This window comes from Numenius arquata, chromosome 2 (genome assembly GCF_964106895.1).
Source record: "Numenius arquata chromosome 2, bNumArq3.hap1.1, whole genome shotgun sequence".
Taxonomy (NCBI): Eukaryota; Metazoa; Chordata; class Aves; order Charadriiformes; family Scolopacidae; genus Numenius; species Numenius arquata.
Genome location: NC_133577.1, coordinates 41464794 through 41490652, shown reverse-complemented (window position 1 = coordinate 41490652; position 25859 = coordinate 41464794). Strand labels below are relative to the sequence as shown.

The following is a 25859-nucleotide window of genomic DNA, read 5'->3' as shown; positions in this document are numbered from 1 at the left end:
CCGTAAAATCACCGGAAGTGGATATGCTTCAAAACCAAGGCATCTTTCCTTCACACACCCAGTAAGAGGGCTAAGAATTCACAGAAAAGGCATGGATTAAGCAGCAGGGAGCATGTCGGTCTGTTCCACTCACTCCAGCAAGGCCTCAAACAAGTTTCTCCAGGCATAAAGAAACATAATTTCTCAAAACTAAATTTCTTGCACTTCTTTGCGGCGCTTCTGAGACCTCCCACTGTCACAGACGAGCTGCTTTACTAGGCCTGTATGTAATATAAGTTGCCATTTCCATAGTTGTCGTACAATTCACAAAACAGGTGATTTTCTCAGGATTTTGACAGGACTACCTGAATATGAGTCTGACTGGTGAGGATACTTTCATCCAGCCATAGCACTGGTCATAAGAGCTATGCAAGAACTTATGAGGATGAGAGAGCAGCGGCCAAACTGCATATTGCATACAGAGGGCTCACAAGGTCTACAGAACGATGCTTTAGCCCTCAACAAACAGTAGGAGAGGAACTGGTCTTCTGTGTCATCCACCCAAAGAAACAATAGCGCTGAATAAAGTATCAGAGTGCAGCATGTCATTCTCAACCCATTTCCCAAAACACTAACTGGAAAATCAAGTTGTCATGAACATGGTGTTATACCTACAACGTTAAACTTATTAGCTGCTGTGACAGACTAAAAAATTGCACATCCATCAAAATTTGTTTCTCATGGACCTTTCTTATATTAGCAAAAAATTATATACCTAATTTGAAATTACCGTATGATGCTGCTTGTTGACTAAGAGACTTAAAGGTGGTGCACAGCAGTTAATTAGTAATCAGTCTGACAGCTACAGCTGCAAAATGTTTGTATGATAATTTCAAAATTGAAAATTATTTATTTCACTCTACATGAAATTAGTGTACACTCATTAGAAAGTCAGTGATTATCTTGAGAAGTAGTGCCAGAACATTTCAGTAGCTTTGCTACAACATTAGAAAGCGTACAACATTTCTCCAGACCTACCACCATCCCACCCTTTCTCATAATTTGGTGTTGGCAAAGTTTTAGGTCTTGACATTACAATTGAAAACACACTCAGCAGAATGATGTTTAATGTGGTTCATAACCAGAACGTTAATTTTTTTCAAATCTCAGGAGTTTTAAACTACTTTATTAATAAACTATTTTATTAAGCTAGATATAAAATAGAAATGTAACTGATACACATGTACATTGCAACAAAGGAAATTCTGATTACATATAAGGAAAAAACTTGGAAATAAGAGTGGCTATAAACTGGAAGAGATTACTCAGAGGGGCTTTGTAATCAACAGCTTTGAAGGTTTTAAAAGGTCTCCTGGCTAGGGCCCTGAGCAACCTGGTATAACTTTAAAGTTAGCTCTCCTTCAATCAGGAGATTAGATTAGATAACCACCACAGGTCCTTTTCAATCTATTATTCACTAATTCTACGATACAATTCTATACTATAATAATCAAAGATGGGAATAGTCTTATATACAGGTATCTCAAATATCTATAAAGCTCCTTCTATAATACAGTTATCTAACAATTCACAGGCAAGTACAGCTCGTCTGCATATGCTAGTTACATTGCTGCATGCTGCATTAAACACAAACACCTACCAGCACAGTACTTTCACTGTTAAAAACAAACAAACACACATCCCCCCCAAAAAAACCCAAACCCACAACCACCAAAAAACCCCCCCAACAACCTAATAACCCAACCCCAGCCAACCAAACAGTACAAGAAATGAACAAGATTCAGAATACTTTGTTAACTGGTGACATTCTGCTGAGTATACCTTGTGGCTGACTAGCTTTAGACAACGTAGTATCACTGAAATTTTTACTTCGATAAAATTAACAAGTTAAGATACAGACTTTAAGTTAAAAATATCCTAACAATAGTTTACACACACAAACACATACACGTAAACACACATACATACATACACACTGCCCATGGCAATTGTATCAGGAACAGGAACAATTTAAGGTTTATCAAATATTAAATATAATTAAGATTACACTGGGAAAGTAATATCCATTACAAAATGCTGATGCAAGACAGCAAATATTGACCTTTATAATTTATCAAGTGAAAAAGCCTTAATTTGCTTGTTATTCAAACTTTAACAATAAGTATGATAGCTTAGATGACAGAAAGAAAAAAAAACAAACAAACAAACAAAAAAACCCAAAAACCCCAGCATTTGCTATCACTTTGCATTAACATTTTGACCAGTCAACAATTCAGCAGTGATGAAATGTGCAGTTTGATTCAAAGTAAGACAAGGCTATTTAAATAACTCAAAATAAGAAACGGGTATTGAAACATTAGAATTTTGATAAGCGATCACAGCTGCACTAGAATTAGTTTCTATAGCAACAGAGGAAATAATGTGGAGAATTGCACCGCAATACAAGATGGATTCCTTACAAACACTGCTGTTCAAACAGAAAACTTCAAAATTATTCACTCTATTTAAATATTTCTATTAAAATGGTTATTCAAATATCCTATACCTTGTACGTCATACATTGTTCTATTTTCGTTCTCCAGGATTCAATTCTAGTGCAACCATTCAAGTTTCATATTACATTTTCACACTTTCCCCCATTGCTTACCTCCCTATTTTAAAATTAATTAAAGTGACTTATTCTGAAAAACACTGTATCTTCGATCTCAAACCAATCTGCGTTTTCAATCATTTTTTATATTATCCCTACATAGAAGCACTCATTACATTTATTTTTCCAGCACTGCACCTATAAAACAGAAGAGAATGCTTTGCCCATGGTATTCATAAGAAGCTGCATCACAGCCCTGAGAATTAACATCACTATGGAACTTCTGAAACTTGCAGTCATACGAGACCTGCACTAGCTTTTATCAGTGTGCGCTCTCATGTCCTAAGCATGATTAAGAAACCATAGCAAATCTATAAGTATTCATGGACAGAATACCCATAAGATGATAAGATAAAAGTCTTTCAGTTGAGCACATCTTTAGATTTCAAATGTTGGCCGTTTCTAACACTAAGAATTATTGTTTCATTGCATCATCTCTGATTCTAGCTATTTTTGGCAACTAATTAAAAGCATATGCCTGAACCTTTTATGTATTTTGCCCTTATAATGAGACCTATTACTCTGGCTTATTCTATCCCTTTGAGTTCCAAAGTATCTTTCGAGTTACCATGGATACAAGTGATATGCTTTCTCCCACAACTGCTTTGTGTGCCTTATCAAACACCAGAAAACTGACACAGTAGGAATCTGAGCCATCTATACAGGATGAATATCTAACCTCTTGGAAGTGTTCCTCTCCCCCGCTCTCCTGCTCCCCCCCAAAAAATTGAGGTACGCCATACACTAACATTTGTAATGCAATAAACAAGCAGGTTCTTTACTATCTAAAATGTAGTACTTTTTCTCAAGGAAAACAAAATGAAAAAAGGCGCAGATATAAAACAATTTGATCTCATCAACCCTGAAACAGTGTTAAAATAAAAATGGGAGTACAAAAAAATCATTCCAAGTTTGCTGTTTATTTTGAGCTGACAGAGTTTAAGTATTTCTAGATCGAGATATCCACTGAAGATGTAAAATGCAGGAAATTTCAGTAAGCATTTCAGAAAGGAGTTGCAGAAACACTGTATGCAACTCCGAGATTACACATCAACTACAGTAAATAAAACTCCCTTAAACAGAAATTGTTAGGCCTCTTCATACCAATTTATTATGGGCATTTTCAAATGCAAATTGCATTCCAACAAGCTGGGAATAATTTGTACTAATCAGTGAAGAAGAGGGCAGTTAGTAAACTGATTTTCCCATTATGTTTCTGTATTCTGACCTCTTCTTAAAAACAAAAGACTCTCTCCCACTCAGACAGCAAAATTTACACAGGATTCAAAAACCAAGAGCTGATACTAACATAATCTGAATTAACGTATGAGAAGTAAAGGGGAATAACTAGAAGGAAAAATAAATTATTGTAATATGAACTCGATATAGATTCATTTAGAACCATGTCCAACTTTCACTCCATTAAATCTATGGAAAGACATCAGCTACATAAATAAGTGCCACAAAGGCAACTAAGAGCTGGAGAGACAGAAAAGAAAGGGTAGGAAAATGCTCTTCTTGCCCCCTTTCCTTAGTTATCTAAACTTCTAAGTATTGCAGCAAAACACTCAACAAAAAAACCTTACCTGACTTTTTCATATGCACAAGCTCAGCCTTGCTTTAAAATACAGAGATTTTGAAGCATAATATGAATATCTCTGAAGCCAGAGACACTGAAGCATAAAAACCAAACTCTAATCCTTGTTTGTATTATCATTATGAAATAAATGGTAAGTTTTCCACAGGCACATATGAACTAAAGACATATTAAACATTTTCATTTTTCTAATAGTGTCACTGTAGGTTAGACTTAGATTTGCATGTACTTTGTAAGATGCATTTCTTTTCACTTTTAAATATAACTTTGAACTGTCTCAGGTTATGATACTCTCTTTTGGGGCCAAAAACATCCACGTAATGCTTCCACTGTGAACATTCAACTTTAATTAAACCTCACTTTTTTCTTTCTCTGAAAATTTAGAAGTAATTGAAAGCTAGAAAACAATGAAAAGGAACTCAAAATTGACTGCTACATGGTGGTATTTATGGTAAGTCAACTAGTAATAATTTTGGTAATACAGATATGTAGTTTAATGTTGGAACCACTCACAAAAATATTAGTATCTGGAACAGTGGAGATATTTACACAATGGCTGTGTACTCCTGCCATCACATTCACCTTTACACATGACATATATATATATATAGCTCCTCTGTATAACACTCTCCTGGACTATCTGCAATGTGCGCAAAAGCACACAAGAGATCCCCCATTCCTCTCCAAGTAGAAATAAAGTGCAAACTATTGTTTTTTAAGAAATAACTACCATTGTTACCATCCTTCATAATACAGGTTCTAAGTTCTTCCTTCACAGAATCTCGAAGATATCTGGAAATGGCCACTGCTGCTGCCTATACCTCTGATGCCAAAAGATCACCTTTAACACTAATGACAACTAGTATTTTTAATTCCACAGATTTTCTTCTTTTAAAGCCCCTTCTTGTTAACAGGAAAGAAATGGCACCAGAAAAAGCAGATGATTCAAAGCAATGGTTCTCATTGACAGGGAAAGGAATTTTGTTCTGAAAATAGTCAAAGATAACAGCCATTATCAAACAAGGATGATGAGTTTCTCTGAAGGAGAGCATTAGACGTGAGTCTCTTAACGGATAAATTATTCCTCAGATATGAGGGAAAATGACCATCAATTCAAAATATCTTTTCAAATTTTACCAGACCTACTCAAGAGTTATCTATTGGCCAAATTATGTGTGGACATAAAAATTCATGATCCAAGATTTTACAGGAAAAGAAAAAAAGATAGCAGAGCAGTACAATCAACTTCATCTCCAAGAAGAGCTTTTAAGTCATAGATTTACTTGCAAATTTTCATGTGATTATTTCTGTACTAAGCCATAAGTAAATAAACACTATAAAGTTCAGGAAAAATACATCATTATTCTTATAATCTAAAAATACATTCTGGAATTATGTGCAGAATTTAACATAGCCAAATATGAAGCACTCCAAACAAAATAATTTTGAGAAGGTAGTTACAAATCAATGCAAAAGACTAGCTTTCTGATTTGCATCCATCAGATCTTGAAAATAAGTGCAATAGATTCTTTTGATTTTCACTCAGCTCCTCAAATTGCCACAAATGCTACATATACAACAGAAACACTTCAAAGTATAACAAATCTTAATAAAATGTAACATAGATGGCATTGCACTTTTCATTTCAGAGTCATCTTTTTGTTGATTAAAATTCACTGGAAGTTGGACAAAATTCTAAAACGATACTACCTGTTTTAATTCTTATTAACTCAGTGGTTTTAGTGCTGAGGATTTAAAAACAAAGTTTCAGAAGTCATTACATGAACTACCAAACTACAGATCACTAAAATGCAAGGATAACCAAACATATCAGCTATAGCAAAAACAGGAACTATGAGATACTGGAAGTCACAGAAAGTTTGAGTAATGTCAAGTAACATTCTGAATAAGATTCCTTGAAGATATGAAAAAATGAGTCCAATCACCAGTGTTAATCTCAACCAAATAAACAAGAACAGATGCTGCCCCTCTTTTTTGCCAAAAGATGCAGAGGTGGCCCTGACCTTTTGGTTACGAGTTTGTTTTCTGGTATAGATGTCAACTCTTTGCAGTAAACAACAGCAATCATGTCACCTGTTCAAGTCATATACATAAGCTGTATTTGTTCGGGCTGAGCATTTTCAAAGAAAAGAAAATCACACCTGAAGTCAGCCTCTTGAAGAGATGAGCCTTTTGTAGTTTCATTCTCCAAGATTTGGATTTTTCAGATACACATGCTCTTATCAGCTCTATTTTTAACCTGCCGCTCATATAGGATACTTAAAATTCTGAACATGTTTACATTATCCATCCAGCAGGCTAATGGAACTGCATACCAGACAGTCATGCATAATTCAAATCAATATCCTCAGGCTTGCAACTCTAAGTCAAAGCTGCCTTTAAATAAGCTGGGTGTGACTTTAACATGAATAAAATGTATCTAATTTTTAACCTTTATCTGACAAATTGATATATTTGCAAAGGAATGTCATAAATCTTCTTTAAAAATTAAAACAAATAGAAAATCACAATTACTGAAAATCTTTTAAAAAAACACTTCTAAGGACAAATTTTGGAATGGTTCAACAAGACAGCACAAAGGTTTCAAATACAGATCTGGGTAATTTTTGTATTTTTTTTTAAGGAAAATGTACAAATATATACATAAAAACACATGCTGAAAGAATATTAAGTGGTGTGGAAGGTGAACGTAGCAGGATTTCCTATTTACAAATTTAAAGACCAAGCTCTAATTGAATTGGGCATAGGTGACTCCACACAGAAAATCTTATACCCAGTTAAGCATGTCTGCTAGCTTCTCTCTATGGAACAGAATCCGAATTTTCATAATAAAATAATTTTCCCTTTGAGTTTTCCTATGTGCTTTCATGAGACCGTGATTCCATCACAGCAGATAACCTTCAGCCACACAGGAATGACCAGAAGCATGGCAATTACACTAGCTAGTGATCTATTTCTAGCTTACTTGTAAATATAGTGGAGGAAAAGTAATTGCAAATGAAAAGAAAACCACCCACCCCACCCCAAAAAACCCACCCCAAGCCAAAAGAACACACACCAAAAAAAAGATTTCAAGTTGTATAATATAACATATCATGCTTTCCCTTTCCCCCAAGGTAAGTATTCCAATAATTCCTGAAAGTTACAATAACTTTATAACACAAAAGTGCTGTAAGCAGCATGTAAGAGCTTATTTTAACAAGATAAAAAAGATAAAGGCAGATCTTCACTTCCAGAGACGCTACAGCCCCAATTTCATGTTGTTTACTCGGATATGATAAGGTCCCAATAAATAATATACACAATTAAAGTTGCCATGAAAATAGTCATCCTAACAATAAAATACACGTTATTAGATTAAAATGGTGACATTGTTCATCTTGTACAAGGACAAAACATTTATTAAATAACTCCAAGAGTATACTTATGATATATTTATAGCACGTCTATGAAATTGATACCTATGCATAGGGATAATAATCTACACTGCCTAAGTACCAAAACAAAAGGAGTTCAGTTACTAAAATAACCCATTGTTCCTCTTTTACCAAAGAGCCGGTTAAAATGTAATGTGACCAGATTATAAAAACCAGACCTAATGGTACCAGGTCTTTAAGCCGGAAGAAAAAAGCACCACTGGGAGGCAAGCATTATTCTCAAACTAGAGTTAAAAATCTTTTGATTTTAACCTTTAAAGGTAAGTAGAATGATCCATTTATCCACAGGCACTATGGAGAAAGAACTGATAAACTGTTCTTCTGTAATATTCTTATGTGAAGTTGTAATAACATTTTTAGTTCTCATACTTAAGTAACAAGTATTGCTCCATTCTGATGACCAAGTAGCATAACTATTCTCAGCAGGTCAGTAGAACACTGGGTGTATGCAGGGTAAAATTCCTTTTTCCAATGCACCTAAAAAATGTCTACAAAGAAATTTCCAGTCTACTGTTTCTTAGTCACTCATTCCACGATAGACCTATTGGATTCTCTGCAATTAGGGTTAAGATTAATGAAAACTATACCTTCCTTTGTCTGTTCTGTGTGAGTCTTTCAGAACAAGACATGTTTTACGGCATACATGCATAAAGAGCAAAGAAAATGGTCCCCTGTATCACTAGATATTACCATAATACCAAGAAAAAAAGAATGCCAATGCCGAATAGCTTTTAGATCATATTAGTAAAAGAAATACCCAGTTTTCAATGTGAACTCTCAGAATCAGCTAAAGTGCTAGGTTCATCAAGAAAATGATCTCTTTTGCTGATAATAGTACTACCTCTTGTGTTTATATCACAAATCAGTTCTACATTTTGTTAATGTGGAACATCTATATCAAATACAATGCCACAAAGAACCATTTCAGCCACAAATACATATGTGAACTTTTCCCAGTTAATGACAGATCTTGTTCCTTTCATAAATCCCAGATTCAAATAGACAAGAGACTTATTAAAATAATAAGTTTACAATAAAATTGAAACTTTCCTGTAATTATTAATGTATGATTTACATCACTTCAGAGACATCACATTGCTAAGGGTGACTTTCTTCAAAGTCTTCACATCAATGCAAAGGATATTCTTCAAAGCCTTCAAAATGCTGGCAGGAGGAACCTAATTTGTGAGACTGCTTTGCTCACTTGTGCACATCAGGAAAAAAACCCTTTTCCCATTGGAAGACAGTTTTTCCTCCTCTTTGGAGTTGGTCTAGGTGGAAAAGGAATTTTCCTGTTGAAAACCTTATCATCACTGATTTTGAGTTTTGTTACTACTTTTCTTCTATCAGCAGTAGATGACACGGATCCTTTAACAACATCTTTTTCCAGCATCTCTGCTACTAATCACAGGATAAATCCATGACTTCAGAATTATTCAAATTCATTCTATCAAGCACTTTCATGTGTTTCCTTCAGTTGACAAGATACTTATTGTGCACAGCTTTGATATCATCTGTATGGCTTTCCAAATTAGAAGTTCTCAATATAACTCCATTCTCTTCCAAAATTTAAAATCAGTCACAGATTTCCTTTGTATTTAAGTCCCATGTTTACGTCTTGCCACCTCTGTAATATTCCTCAAGAAAATTACAAGAATAACATTGAGTTGCACATGTACTTTCTATCCCTATCTGTGAACTTTCTCCATTTCAGGTCTCCAGACTCTGTAAACACTATGCTTGTCTGCCATTCACGCAGGTAAAGAACCGTAACGTAATAACCATGATCATAGCCTAATACATTAATTCCTTGCTATCAGAAACTTTTCAAAAGACAAAGGGTAACGCTTTCTTGGGAAGTAAAAAAGGTCTGAATTCTGTAAAACTGAATAAAAGAGAGCAAAAGTTAATCTTTGTATCAACTTAGTCTCTGAAATTCTCAGTTGACTATATCTTTGGGAAACATGCATCAAAATTTCAAATACTTAACAGAACTGACTGTCTTCCACTATTACAGAATAATAATAGAAGATGGTCATAATGCACTAGGAAGCTACTTTGAAACTCTTTAAAAAATGAAAACAAACCACAGCATCAGAGAAATTAAGTAGAAAGCAACATAAATCAAGTTAGCTCTGGACAGTATTCTGCAGATCCTTGCAGTATCATTTGTACTGCACAAAAATATCCCTAAAGCATTCCCTTGATAAAGCTATGGATTGAACTTCCACACTCCCCAGAGGCTTCAAAACCACAAGAAATTATCTTTCTTCAATTTTTAAAGGCTTGGAACCAATGAAGACTCACTCCAATTTACCAATAAATAGAGCAGGCAGACACACATAACCAGGGATCTGAACTTAGTACCATTAGTATTGCATCATTGCACTTTCTCTGGTATTACATGAAGATTTTAAATTACTCTTAAAATAAGAATTGTCAAGGGTAGATGCCCACACACATAAGAGCATAATAAGCATAAGGAAGTTGGATCAACTAAAGAAATATTGTAATTAAAAAATATCCTTTTTCTCTCCAAAATCTCTAAAAAGTGCATCAAGAATGATATCATAGAATCATCTAGGTTGGAGGGGACCTTTCAGATAACTGAGTCCAACCACTAACCTAACACTGCCAAGTCCACCACTAAACCATGTCCCCTAAGCACCACATCTACCCATCTTTTAAATACCTCCAGGGATAGCAATTTCACCACTTCCCTGCGCAGCCTGTGCCAATGCTTGATAATCCTTTCTGTGAAGAATTTTTTCCTAATATCCATCCTAAACCTCCCCTGCTACAACTTGAGGCCATTTCCTCTTGTCCTATCGCCTGTGACTTGGGAGAAGAGACCGACCCCTGCCTCTCTACAACCTCCTTTCAGGAAGTTGTAGAGAGCAATAAGGTCTCCCCCTCAGCCTCCTTTTCTCCAGACTAAACAACCCCAGCTCCCTCAGCCGCTGCTCATAAGACTTGATCTCGAGACCCCTCATCAGCTTCGTTGCCCTTCTCTGGACACGCTTCAGCACCTCAATGTCTTTCCTGTAGTGAGGGGCCCAAAACTGGACACAATGTTCGAGGTGCGTACCCAAGAGTGCTGAGTACAGTGGGACAATCACTTCCCTAGTCCTGCTCACCACAGTATTCCCAATACAGGTCAGGATGCTGTTGGTCTTCTTGGCCACCTGGGCATGCTGCTGACTCATACTCAGCCAACAGTCAACCAACACCATCAGGTCCTTGGCCCATCAATCCAGCCTGTTCAGATGCCTCTGTACAGTCATCCTACCCTCAAGCAGATCAACACTCCCACCCAACTTGGTGTCATCTGCAAACTTACTGAGGGTGCGCTTGATCCCCTCATCCATGTCGTAGACAAAGAAAAACAGAATTGGCCTCCATACTGATCCCGGGAGATCACCACTTGTGACCAACCATCAACTGAATTAAACTCTATTTGCCACAACTCTTTGGGCCCAGCCACCCAGACAGTTTTTTACCCCACAAAGCATACACCCATCCACGCCACGAGCAGCCACTTTCTCCAGGAGTATGCTGTGGGAAACAGTGTCAATATCAACAGATCGCACACAAGTACTATCAGCTGAGGTACACGAGTATGAATATCTGGAATATCTCATAAGCGTAACACAACTCAGTCTTCAAAATACATTCTGAAACATTTGGGAAATACTTCTCTGAAGATTACTTAAGGCTTGTTTTAAGTGTCTTTACTGAAGACTCTTTCAAAATATCTTGATGAAAGCACTAGCTGAAGCCCTAGGTCTATGCAAAGCTGCGGGCCAAAAAGAGTATTTTCTTCGAATACGTATTATACCAGAGAAATCTCAAAGGTAATCCAATAAAGACAAATCAGAGAAAAATGGGTGGCCACCTTCTTCCTAAATACTTTTCCCATTGTATTTCTTCAAAGAACATTAGAGGAAAAAGAAGAAAAATAACTATTTAAGTTATGACCTAGTATTCAACTGAGCTTTCAGTTTTCCAGTGTGAATACTAGTACATAGTTCTTATTCCACATAAGCCATCTTCCTTGCCTGTAATCCTTAGCATCTGAAATGTACAGATAGACAAATTTTGAAAGAACCTTGTGGCCTTATTTTGCTGAACATGATATAATCATACTGAGGCCCTCACTCCATAATTTTGAAACAGTAAGTCTTCATTCACACTTGGCTTGAAAATAGATCTGCTTATATGTAAGGAATAATTATAGAATGATCTGTTTTTCCTCTCTCAGCCTGTTCAGTGGCTTTCACCGTAGCTTGACAAAGAAGCTGAAGGAATACGATCCTGCTTTACAAAGGTATTTACTGAGGAAAACTCTCCCAGGTTGCTTTAACTGGGGAGATTCACCTGTAGACGAGCTTTGAGGTGCTTATTAAACAGCTTTTGGTGTTTATGTTGGGAAGATACTGAAAGAAAATCTCTCGTCAAGTAGTTCAGTGAAGAGACTTTTCCCAAGACATGAACAAGAGAGAAAAAAAGGCAACGAGCTGCATAAAGAATCAGATCCACAAGATTCCAGAAGAACAGCCACCTTCACGTGCAAAGATTGACGCTGAGGAGCAAGGCAAACATATGTCCAACAGACACATCAACATAAAGTGCCAAAAGCCTAGAGAAGAATAAAAGTGGAGAAGATAAACTACAAAAATAACATCATACTCTACCTTCACAATATGGAAAAGATGGAAAAAATCCAGTAGCATATGCCTGCTAGAGCAGCAGATTCTCATTTAAGAGAACTTATGTTTTCTCACTGCAGTCTTTTAGTGCTTCCATATGTTTCCAAAAAACCTTGTGAAATGTAAGGCACTTGGGCCAATCTCAGAAATAGAGCCTCTGAACAAATATGTCTTCAGCTGCAGGGCTTTATCAATTGAGGAGTTAGAAAAAGTAAGTTGGAGATGGAACCTGTGGTTGTACTGAGCTGGTAATCTATAGCCAAATAAAGTACATCTAAGTGTGCTAAGTAAGCAAGCAAGCTTACCACTTCTTCCATCATGATGTCTCTTACTCTGCCTCAGAATTGGGATCAACACCCTCTGCTTGCTTGCTAATCTGGAATTTTGCACAGCTGTTTAAGAGGTGATTTGGGAAAGATGGGCTTTAAGAACAGCACAAATTAATTATAAAAAAAATCAGACTGTTTTATTCCCTTCTTCTGCCTTTCTCATCTCAAGGGATTCAGAGAATCTTGATTTCAAAAGCAAAGAAGCAGCTATAGCTTTTGACATCTGCTTGCAAAACTCTAATTTCAATATATTTACCCTAATACTTCTAAGTTTAAAAATTTCCATTTTTAGGAATTTAAGGGATCATTTCCTTAAATAAAATATATTGTACTTGCCTATTAAGCTTATGCTTGTATAATGCTTGAGTTTCTAAAGTTCAGGAAATTCTTTTGAAATTGAAGTTACTAAGAAAACACGGTCCATGTAAGATCAGAACCAGTATAGATACTAAAAAATATTTCCAATTACCAAAGTACAAGAAATAATGGCAATTTTAAATTGAAAGTTTGTAAACAAATACACTTCCTTACTTAGACCACTATTTCAATTCATAACTTCTTTGTTAGCAGAAATATCTTATGGTGTTATTTTTGCTTTTTTTGTGGGCTTTTTTTCCTCTTTTTCTTCTTTATTTTCTGAAACAGAGGTGTAATATCACAGTCTATATTAATCCCCACTTCCAAAATATTATAAATAATTAGAGCACATAAAGGCAATTACTACATATTCAACAGGATAATAAGAACATTTGAAATGGTAGGGAATAAAAAATAAAAAGTAGGATGCACATTATAGAAAAGTGAAAGGGAAACCATATCAGGATATATCAGACACATATAAGTCTACGGGACCTGACGAGATACACCCCAAAGTCCTGAGGGAACTGGCTGATGTAGTTTGCCAAGCCGTGCTCCACGATATTTGAAAAGCCAGAGCAGTCAGGTGAAGTCCACGGTGACTGGAAAAAGGGAAACATTGCACTCATCTTAAAACGGAGTAGAAAGGAGTACTCTGGGAACTACTGACCTGTCAGCCTCAACTCGGTACCAATACAGGCTGGGGGATGAAGGGATTGAGAGCAGCCCTGAGGAAAAGGACTTGGGGGTACTGGTGGATAAAAAGCCGGACATGAGCCAGCAATGTGCACTTGCAGTCCAGAAGGCCAACCATATCCTGGACTGCATCAAAAGAAGTGTGGCCAGCAGGTCAAGGAAGGTGACCCGCCCCCTTCAACTCTGCTCTCATGAGACCCCACCTGGACTACTGTGTCTAGCTCTGGAGTCCTCAGCACCAGGAAAGACATGGACCTGTTGGAGTTGGTCCAGAGGAGGGCCACAAAAATGATCAGAGGGATGGAACACCTCTCCTGTGAGGACAGGCTGAGGGAGTTGGGGTTATTCAGCCTGGAGAAGGCTCCAGGAAGACCTTATAGCAGCCTTTCAGTACTTAAAGGGGGCTTATAAAAAAGATGGAGACAGACATTTTAGCAGACCCTGTTGTTATAGGACAAGGGGCAAGTCTCAAACTGAAAGAAGGTAGATTTAGACTAGATAGAAGGAAGAAATTTTTTATACTGAGGGTGTGAAACACGGGAACAGGTTGCCCATGGAGGTGGTAGATGCCCTGTCCCTGGAGACATTTGAGTTCAGATTGGATGGGGCTCTGAGCAACCTAATCTAGTTGAATATGTCTCCGATCATTGCAGGAGCTTTGGACTAGGTGACCTCTAAAGGTGCCTTCCAATCCAAAATATTCCATGATTCTATATATCAGGGAAAAGGAGAAAAGGTCACTTCAGTAAGTACCCATACTTTATTGGGTAACATGAGAAAGAATACAACGAAAATTATTGGCAAAAATAAGATTTCAAACTTCGAGCCAACCCTAGAAATCTAGGTCTAAGCACAGATACTGGGTTAAGTCCACACATAGGTACCAAGAAATACTGTAGTTATACAGGTTTCTCTCTTTTCCGTGATTAACAGTTTTGAGTCATTTGTGCAAGAGTCAGAAATTCTAGGTGTAAAAGTATCCTCTGGACCATTTTACTTTGCCATCCGTACCATTTACTTGGTCATTGTACCATCTTACTTTCGATGAGGATGTTTATCATCCTCTTGATTTTCTAATGAACTAGATTTTCCTTTAGAGATAGTCTAGAATTAAGCCTGTCCATGAGGAGCTCACTGCAAAAGCTATATATTTACAACAGCGTCTGTAGAAATACTTGCATCTAAGCATGACATTATTTTTCATTTAAAATTCATCAAATATTCATCAATATTAAAACCCATCAAAATCTAAGTGCATCAAATGTGCTATACAAATATGTAAAGTGGATCAGACACTCGTCGTAAGCAGGTATTTGTGAATCAAAATTTAAAAACCTAAATTTCATAGAATGAATTAAAGTGCTACTAGAACACTCCATCATCAAAACACACCAACAAAACCCACCAACACAACCCACAAAGCTTGCTTTCTTCTTTACCTATTAAAAATATTACACAAAATGCCATGTCAGTTCTATATATATATGCTGAAAAGAAAGATTAATATGGCCATCTAGAGGAGAAAAGAATGATGTGAACACATACCACGCACACATTTTCACGCTTCAGAATAAAACATTTTTAGAGGCACGCAGCCAGAAAATAGATGTAATAAACTAATTATGCAATTGATAATAAGTGAACCTTAAAATAACATGATCAGACATTTTGGTGGTCTTAGTAATGCACACAATATTATACATGTTTTTAGCAATGCAAGCAAAGCTTACAGGGTGTATTAATAAAGACAAGATTATATTTTTGCCTCATAAAATTTTGTGTGTGCACTAAGTGCAGATGTGTCTAAACAAACAAATTTTAAAAGTGAAGATTAAAGTGCAGAGTAAACAGTTGTTAGTAAAACTGTATATTGACTCCTTTGAAAACACACAGCACAGTGTTGCATGATACAACATGTAATAGACATTAACTGCTGAAGCGAAAATAATGCAGAATTTTCCCCAAATGAAATACCATTTCCATTGCTCATATTACTTTACCTCTGATGGAATTTTTAATGATATCATCAGAGGCTGATTTACTAGCAATAAGCAGAGGGGAAACAGAGATGAGACTAAAATGAATTATATCCTCTCATCACTTCACTAACACTATTGAGCCCTGCTCAATGTATGGACTGATTGGTGCCTTAAGCTGGAAGTACAGCTGAAGTGTTTAAGTCTTAGAAGTCAGATATATTGAAAATTGTTTCTCATATTAAATAAAGTATATAGTAACACATTGCTTGCTCCCCCTCATTTGTCTTTACACTTCCTATAAAAATAATTCATCAGTCATAAAAAACAACTATTTAATGAAAAAATTCAGGATTACATCATCAAGTCATATAGATTTATTTTGCAAGTTTAAGGAACAGTAAAGCTTTGAATTTTAAAAAATTGCACTGAAACATCTAGAATGTTGATGCTGTCCACTTGGAATCTGAGATTTTTAACCTCATCTGCTCAGTAAACTGTTTCTCTGAACGTATATGAACTGTTTGGTAGCAATTTATTTATTTTGGTAGCATTTTTTTTTGACTGCAGGCTTTCTTCATAAGGTTTCTACCTTCTCTTTTCATCAAAGTTCTAGGTTGGGCAGCTTTTCCTCTGTAATGATCATAACATATCAAGGTATACTCTATCTGTTCCTCTATTTGAACACATTTCTATCATTGTGCAAAAATTCTTTTACGTTTGAAATAATTTAAAAACAACAATGGAAGTACTAACACTAATTATTCTAGTGTGCCACCTTCAGGTCATCAAAAAGCAAGAAATACTGGGTTGATAATCTGCTGCCATGTCCAATACCACAAAACTCTTTTTAATACCATTGAACATAATTTTGTAGATATTAATGGATTACAATAATGAGACAACATCATCACTCTAATTTGCAAGCATTTTGCAGGAAACTGTAGAATGATTGCAGGCTATCAAATAAATAACATTGCTGATTCTCCACACCCTGTAAAATATGGGAAGAGAATGCTCTCACAAGCAGCAGCAAAAGCCAAATATTGACAGTATTAAAGTAGAAGTATGTGGTTAAAAATTTACAATTTTCTAAGTTAGAAAGTTTTGATCGTTTTTGCTTTAAATTTTTTTCCAAACCCTGAATGTTCTTTCATTATAATAAATTCAATTTGCATACACTAATTTTAGAGTGAATATGTGTGTGCATATATATAAATGGGTTTTACATCCAGCCAGCTTCCTGAATGGAAATAGCATTGCAAAGGGATAGCAGCTGGTGACAGATATCTTTAGCAATAGATGAAAAAATGAGAAAGGAGGTGGGGGAAAGAATTGCAACTTTCCTGATGCAATACTTGGACTTGCCAAGAGGGTTCTTTTGCCTTAGATTCTAACCACTATATAGATTTCCAGACTGGAGTTCTCGTTCCCCAGAAAGGATAAAAGTCAGTGACTATGACTTTTTATGATCTGAGATGATGATAAGACAGACAATTATTTAAAAAAAACCACCAAAACCCCACAGATATTGGCTAGTACAGCATCTGCAGAGCTTAAGTCTTATAGAGCCAAAGTAAAAACCTGAACAACTGTGAAACAGAAAGAGGAATGTCACATGCTCCTTCCAACATGAATTATTCTATGACCATTTCATCAAGCAGCCTCAATAATTTGAAGAGAGACAAATACATTATTCTCGGTATCTGAAAGTAGTCGTCTTGTATAATATGTATCTGGTATTATTTACTAATAAATACTATTGAGCTTTCCAATTCCTGTTAGTATACATCACCATTCTTTCCCAACAGTGACATGAGCCATATAAAAAATTAGCATCTTATCTTTCATATTCCCCGTACCAATGCTGTTGATAGATTTCAGTAGATATAAAAAAACCAAACACTAATCTTTCACTATCCCTCTTCCTTGTTGTCATTCTCCATCACAGTGTCCAAGGATTGTTTCTTACTGCCTGACCTCACACCTGCACCTCCTTCCCTATTTGCTGGAGCTCAGAATCCTAGCCTTCCTACAGTTAAACAGCTAAGGAAAGAACTGAAAATTTTGATTATCAGAAAATAATCGTCTTACTCTGCACCCTACTTCAATTATGGTTTTTATGTCTTTTGAGTCTTAACTTGGAATCACGAATGAGCATGCACTAATTTCAAATTTCAGTGGCAAACAGAAACAGACTTTTATATCACATGGTAGAAAATTCAACTTTTTTAAGCACTTCTGGATGGCATAGAACATGTAAACACAGACTTTCAATTACATGCATCCACTTTTTATTAGACAACACCAATTCTCTAAAAAATCCTTCCACTTGAACATATTAAAGTGAGACCAGTAAATATCTTACTCAGTACAGTGTCTATATTAGTCTGACTTTGAAGTGACTTCAACCAAAGCTTACTTTTTGTGCTAGAAAATGGCTATAGATACATTCCTGACATGCAGCTATTTTCAAGCACAAAAAGCATATTGACAAGATATTGACAGCAGAATTCTCAGACTCTATGTCAGGCTCTCACCCTTGCTTAAAATCAAGAAATATATACTACAAAAGAAAGCATCCATTGCTAACATGCAACTTTCAACTCCATGGAAAAATTATATTGATTTAAACTTTCTAATAATTTATTCCTGTGATTTCAAGAGAAAAAAAGATACAGAACATTGCAGTAATGCACACTGCAATGCACCATAACCAATAACCAATTCCATTTGCTTTGGTATTATGACAGCCTATCAACAGAGGAATAACATGTCTTCTTTGTACTTAAAATACCACAGAATTCATCAAGAGTTGTCATGTTTCCTTCCTAAACAGTTTAAATTCCCCCCAAAATAAAATGACTAATGATAAAACTGTATTAAACTTAATATAACAAGATATTAATATAATTTGCAGCATTTCCAGAAAAATGCGCACAAGTCCACGCCATATTTTTTTTTTGGAGCATGCACAAATATAAAAGATATCTGGATACTTCTTGCAGACATTGACTATTTGCAAGTCAAGCTGTCTTCATCTAGCACTTACTTATCCAGAACATAATTCTGAAATTTGGAATAAAAGGAATGCTTTTAAATCACTCTTACCTTCATCTATTGAGGCTTCACTACTGTATCCATCATATTCTGCAGACAGGGGACTATATTTTTGTCTGGTTTCCCATATATAGTTTTTTTGCTGTCTGCCATCCACCACTGGCAGTCTGGAACTTTGGGTTCTAGACAAGGCCTCATGATATTTACCCAGTGCTTCATCTTCACTCTCAGATGATGAACCATGCTGGTCTTTACTCATATAAGAGTTGTCTGTTTGAATAAAATAAAGCAAATCGACTACAGCTCAAAATAGAATACAAGAAAATAACCATAAGAGGTTATCATTGAAGATATTTAAGTTATTTCAATGAAAAATTCTGTAATATTTTTAAAATATCACCTTGTTCAATTGTTAAGTACTATGTGATTTTGTAATTGGTGAGAGCTATTTTTTTTTCTAGAAAAACTGAAAGATCATTAAGCATGAAAAAACATTCTAAAACTTATTCAATAGAAAATGGATCCGTTTATGTAAGGCAGCACACACTGAAGCTCTTGAAACCCTACATTAAGTAAGAAAATGCTCAAAATAATTTATGTAAAGTAAATCTAACACTGCTTCAATGTTACATTTGGATACCTATCATATCAAAAAGGCAGCTCCTGATCCTTCATTCCCAGCTGATTTTTGCTGTGAGCATGCAGTACAATGTAGAAATGAAACTGATTTACAAAGAGAAGCCTGCAACAAAATCATCTTAGGGTATTTATGTCAGTAGTACTTAAACTCACAATAACAAATGGCAAATGCTAGTGAAAGATGTTTGCGTGCACAATAAACAGTCCCTTGTTCAATAACTGAAATCAATGCAGATTCCCATTGCAGACATCTGGCAACAGGAAAAATTGCACAGAAGAAACCATCTAGTTAATAACAGTTCCTCTATAATGCCCATTCCTGTGGGCAACTTTTTCCAACTACATCTCAAGTATGACTTCCTCCCGTGAATCAAAGATTCAGCTGCATTTTTATTTCTGTAAAAAGAAAGCTTCCCCCTCCCTTTTCCAAACCTCAAATGGATTCTGTGCAAATTTAACATGCCATGCAGAAGTTCCGTAGATCTCAAGCTCTAATAGGCTTTAAAAGAGTTCGTGTAAACTCAATAAAGGTCAGCATTACCACTACTCTGTGAGCAAGCCTACGGTATATGATTTGTCAATGGATTTCCATTACAGGCAGAACTCTGAGATACCCATAATGTTGTTTTTCAGCTTGTGATTCTGCAAGCGAATACCATCTAACACGCTACCCAGCCACTCTCAACTGCTTCTGCCCTCCCTGCTTTTATGCCCTTCTCCCCGTCCCTGTCCTAGCTCTGCATTTCTGCACCCATTAGTCTCTGTCTTCACGCCTGGCCAATCTCACTCCTCTGCCTGGACATTCCAACTAAAGGAGGGATTCAGCTTACCCAAAATTCAGCCACAGGTCTATTTCTCCCTGGTACTCATACAGCAAAACCTATGCTGCAAGTTTAGTTACATTTATATTTATAATAGGGTATATTTATATCCTAAATTCCTGTCTCCTGGCCCCATACTCTAGGTTCCTGCTCCAAGCACACAGTTTTGGTCTGTTATGGGGATTTCTTTATTCTCTTTGTCTATTTAGTCCCAAATTCTCTTTACTTGCACCTAACCAACTACTCATGTAACCTCAGTCTTTCATCCTTAGTCTCTCCGCTTTCATAAAATGTTATCAGTTCTCTCCACAGCTGTCACCCATCCTCCTTCAAATCCCAGTCTACCACTTGCCTCATGTCACATTTGCTCAGGAAGTTTCTGTCCTCACATAAGTCATGTTTAGTCTCAATTCTTCTGTTCAGACTTCCCGTGTCCTTCAGTAACTGTAAGTATCAAAAAGCAGGACAAGACCTGCTCTGTTCTTCAACCCCTTACAATGAAGCATATGAGCGCAAATGGGATGGTCAGTGAATTAAACAAGCAAAGTATAAGGAGTGTTTACTATGCCTTTTCCAATGACATAGTTTCCAAAGATGTACAATTTCGGCAAACTTACGTATTTTTTCATAGAAGCACATGAGCATCACTGACATGGGAAAAGTGCTCTCCCACATTTCAAGTACATAATCCAATATACAAAGGTGACAAAGCATCTTAGTGAAGCAGATGTGATTATTTTGCACAGATAACCAGCATGTTTCTCACACACTCTTTTCCTGGAAACAGCTAAAGATTTTAAACTGTAGCTCAAAAAAAAAAAAAATCTCAGATGGAAAGTATGCCAAATTTCATCCCAAATATTTCAAATTTGGCACACAGTTACAAGCAACTGAAAATAAGGTCTTGAAATGGAAAATGTCAGGAACCTTAACTGCAGATGGTGCTACCCGCTCTACATGCAATGTGTACGTAATCTTAATTTAGTATTTATAGGAAAACTGGTGGCTTAAAAGACTGCTAATGAGCATCTAGATATTTCAACTCTAAACTAGCAATTTTAATTCAAGTCTGACAGATATGGTTCTTCCCATTGTACAGATGGCTATAAAGCAAGTTCAATTTCACTGATCACTTATTGAAAAATATCACACCAAGGAGGATATATTCTGGCTAGCAAATTCACTGCCCAGAGGCTGCCCAGAAAAAGGAGCCTAAACAGGCTGGCCCTCAACAGGTTGAAACCTGACACCTAGGAATCTTCTATGGATTTCCACAGCTAAGATTAGGGCATAAAATACAGTGCCAGGCATCAGTATTAGATGCATCACTTATCAGTACAAGACATATATTCACAACTATGAAATTAGGTTCATTAAATAGTCTGTAAAAAGTTTAAAAAATGGAATGGTATAAACCACAGTAGCAACATGTTTGAAAGAAGTGCTGAAAGTTATGCCTCTAATAATACACTCATATATATAAGCATCCAGAAGTTTTCAGTGACAGCAGGTATTTTTTCTGCAGTTCCTAGCGCAAAAGAGAAAGAATGAAGATGTATACTATTATTACAAGTCATGAAACAAGACCTCTTCAGAGGACTTAAAGAAATCTCATTAACGTTAAAACACAAGCTATCCATGCAAACATTTTTAAAATGTACAATAAATATCTGTTTCAGTTCCCTGGGAAAAAATACTTTCCTACACATTAAAAAGAGTCCTCAAGGTTTTATGCGTCTTCTTGTCAATTCTCTTTTGATTTTCATATCTTAGTTGGAAACTTGCCCAAGAGAATTAATGTTCTTTTTAAAAGCTTCCCTTTATTCGGCTAACATGGGTCATATGTAATTATTAACCTGTTGAAAGCTATTAATTTGTTTATTATAGGACCTAAAATGTCATTTTTTATAGTGAATATACTTTATAAATATGATATTACCTGAAGAAATAACAGGTATGAACATAGTTTATCAAACAAACATGGAAACTACCTTCTAAATCAAATAAAACAAAACAAAACAAAAACAAACAAAGAAACAAAAACCAGCAAAACAAATAACTGAAATTTTCACATAAGGGAAAACACACACACTGAAAAAAAGCCCCAAACCTGGTATTTATTATGAAATAGTTCATTTCTCTTCAGAAAAAGCATCACCAGAAAAGCCTGTGTTGCTTTCTAAAAATTCACTACACAGCCCGCAAAACAATTGTATAAAAATGCAAGGTTTTAGTTCTTACTTGCAAACTATTATTGCAATCCCATTGTCATATTGTTTAAGACTGGATGTTGAAGGACGGCACACACAGCATCCATACCAATAATACATATATTTTCTTTGTAAGACTACAAGTTTCTTTAAGACAAGCCTCAGTCAGTTCTTTCTATACTTAAAATCACTTAATTGCCACTTGTCGTTGAGTTTTGTGTCTTGAAATGACTATGTTGCACATCCCAGAAATACATTCTGAAGACCTACTATAATGTAAATATAACAGAAGGGGTTTTTTTTCTTTATCATCTTACCACATTTTATGCAATGCTTTTAAAATATACAAAATAAAAGCCACTTTCACAAGCAAGTGTTACATTCCAATATTAAATAATTCAACAGAAACCACACAAGGCACTGCAGAGAAGGTAAGAAAAACTGTATATAGAAAAAGAAAAGTTAGAACATAGGAAAGCCATTTATTAATCAGTTCCTTTAAGTAATACTTTAAAAAGTAATTAACTTCCAAGAAGTATCAACGTAATTAGAGAGTGAAGCACTGACAACACAGACCTACTTTCATCCACAGGAAACACTATTATTAAATGTGTAAAATAGGTGAAAAAAGTAGGAAGTATCATAAGTTTCAGGAAAGGCTGAAGAATGCAGTTTGCTGACGGATTCCTCACCTTTTCCTGCTGTCTTCTTATTACATAGCTCTCTTGAATTCTTTTCTGATTTCTTTGAGTTTTTCTTTTTACCGGCTTTTGCAGTTGTATTTGACATATTGTCTTCATCCTTTGATACAGATTTTCCTTTTCTGTCAAAAAAGGCTTCAGATTTCTTTTCTCTGAATTCATTAATGCAATTGGGATGGTCATTGTGTGTCTTCTTCAAGCTGGAGTCTGATAATTTTTGCTTCTGTATTTCAACAGATTTTGTTTCTACATCTTGGGGAACATTCATGCTGTGCGCTTCTTCAGAATCCTTAAAATCAACTCCAGGTGACCGTGATTTGATTTTTCTATGCAATTCATTCTTAGAATTACCTGATACTGCACGTAGGCAATTATCTTGTTCCTCAATAGATTGCTCCATTGCAAATTTATTACTTTTCAAGTTACTATCCTTCAAGAACTTATCATTTACAAAACACTCATTTCCTCCTATTGCTTCCCTTTTATAAGGTCCTCCTACATTCTTCAAATTCTGAGGTACTTCTGTATCACTTAATTGATTATCACTATCTCTGCCTTTTAACTGGCACTGTTTTTTGTCCACAACATGGCCAGATGCTCCATCTTGACTTGTATCTTTTTTTACAAAACTTAACGAATTAGAATAATGAGTCTCTTTATGTTCTGCAGTACCTCTCTTTGCTTTCATATTAATTTCCTGAGAATGAGCTAATGATGGTGTATGTTCTTCTCTCCCTTGCATAGGTTTATCACCCTGCATTTTGGAGCTTTCATCTTCTGCACGAAGGCCATTTATCATGCTTGTTACTTGTTCTGTTACCGAATCAGCTACACTGTAGCCAACTTCTCCAACAGCACTGGTCAAATCATCCACAGCACTGCTAAGCGTGTCCACCAGAGAAGACACAGAGGGAAGGCTCAGATTTTGCTGGAGGTTTCTGAAAAACGCCATTTGTCCAATCTATTCAGCAGCAACTTTTAATATAGAAAGGTCCTCCGTTTCACAAACTGATCAACTCCATTTTTCCAAGTTCGGAGCTATTTGATTTGCTATCTCAAACTCAATACATTTACCAGGGGAAGTTGAAGCTTTGCTCTTTCCATTCAATGTGCATTGAAAATAGTGAGAAAGCAGCTAAGTAAATATCTTGAAATGAAGCCACAATCAACCAGCAAAACCATAGTCTTTCATCAACTGCAGCATCAACTAGCCATAATAAAATTCATTATTTTCAAAACTAAGACAACTGTGTGAGGTGGAAACATTAATTTTTTTTTATTCTAACCTGCAAAGAAGAAGTTGTGAGACATTTAAATTATGTCCTTTCATCAATGTCACACTAAAACAAGCTTTTAACATAATAGATGAACAAAAACACGCATCGTGGAGACTTCTTTACCCCAAAACATTTGTTGTCTTTTACATAAGGTAAGATATTTCAGAACATGAAGACTTGTTTTGTAGCAAAAAGAAAGTTAAGACGACTGACTTAATTTCCAGGGGGGAGAACTTTTTCTGTCTCCAAGAAAACTGAAAATAAAAATTTAGCTGCACCTTTTAAAGAGGTAGAAGGGAAGAAACCCTCAAATTTCCCATTCTGCTTTCTGGTGCCTCTCTCTTCCTCTCAAGCCGGGCCAAAGCCCATTCAATTTCCACAGCCAAAAAGTAGAAAGGGGTTATTTTATCAAACCTCAGTATCTTTTTCAAGGTCTATTTTTTTTCATTTCACATTATCCTTTTAGACATTGTTCTATTTTAAAAAATATAGAAAAAATTTGTTTGCCAGAGATCAGATGACTTCAGTTTCTATTGTTTTACTTCTTTCAAATACTTTTCTAGGTGAGTAAATGCAAGACCTTCTCCAAAAGGTTGGTGAAAGATTCTAATAGGCTGAGTGAAAACCCAATAAGCCCATTCACAAATTCACTTGAGAAGATTTAATTATACATAATTATGGAATGTTTAAAATATGTTCAAGAGTATTCTCATAGTACAAGAGAAATATCTTCCCATAAGTAAATGTCAACTCTTTGGTAATATAGCTGTTGAATTTCTGTGGCTTGTGAATATGAAGGTTTTTTCCTTTCCACATACTGCACAGTGACGGCAAGTCAACATTGTGTGTTTTCATCACTTAAGTCAAGTGATTATTTGTTATTTCTACACATCCTTGCAAAATTGTGCGTTCTTATAATTAAGGTTAATACACTGTATTTCAGATACTTACAAAGTTTATCTTGTGAATTCTTTCTTGTAGTGTATCCTGAATCAAGATCTGGGAAACCACTAACATTTTCAAAACACATCTTCTTATTAATATATAGGAAAAGTAGCAACATGAGAACAATGAACACCCCAACAGCAGACAGGAATCCAATTGCTTCAGGAGACACTAAAAGAAACAGAAAGAAACACATATTTAAGTGTCTTGTAAAAGTTTAACATGTAAAAGTTATATTTATCAGAACTGATCAACTGATCATTAATAAATACTACTAAAGTTCAAAATATATAAGCAAGATATACCTGAAAAGCCACCATTTAAATTTGACTTAATGTTTGACACTGTTAAATTTCATCAGTTTCTTCACTTCCACTCATCTTTTCGAAGAACAGAAAAGTATCTGGTCCTAATGTAAGGGAGGACTGACATTG

At 35.7% G+C, this 25859-nt stretch overlaps 1 protein-coding gene across 3 annotated transcripts in view; it reads right to left on the bottom strand.

Moving 5' to 3' along the window:
* Positions 1-25591, bottom strand: part of SYT14 (synaptotagmin 14) — a 61434-nt gene extending 35843 nt beyond the window's left edge. The window contains exons 1-2 of one of the 3 annotated variants that reach the window (XM_074168217.1): positions 25432-25591; positions 18884-19102 (exon numbers count right to left, since the gene is read on the bottom strand). In XM_074168217.1, coding sequence (XP_074024318.1) covers positions 18884-19102; positions 25432-25543 — 331 coding nt within the window. In that variant the 5' untranslated portion in view covers positions 25544-25591. Of the gene's footprint in view, positions 1-18883; positions 19103-23194; positions 24238-25431 lie in introns of those variants that run through there. The other 2 variants (XM_074168216.1, XM_074168215.1) reach the window with 2 other exon arrangements.
* Positions 25592-25859: the final 268 nt, after the last annotated feature.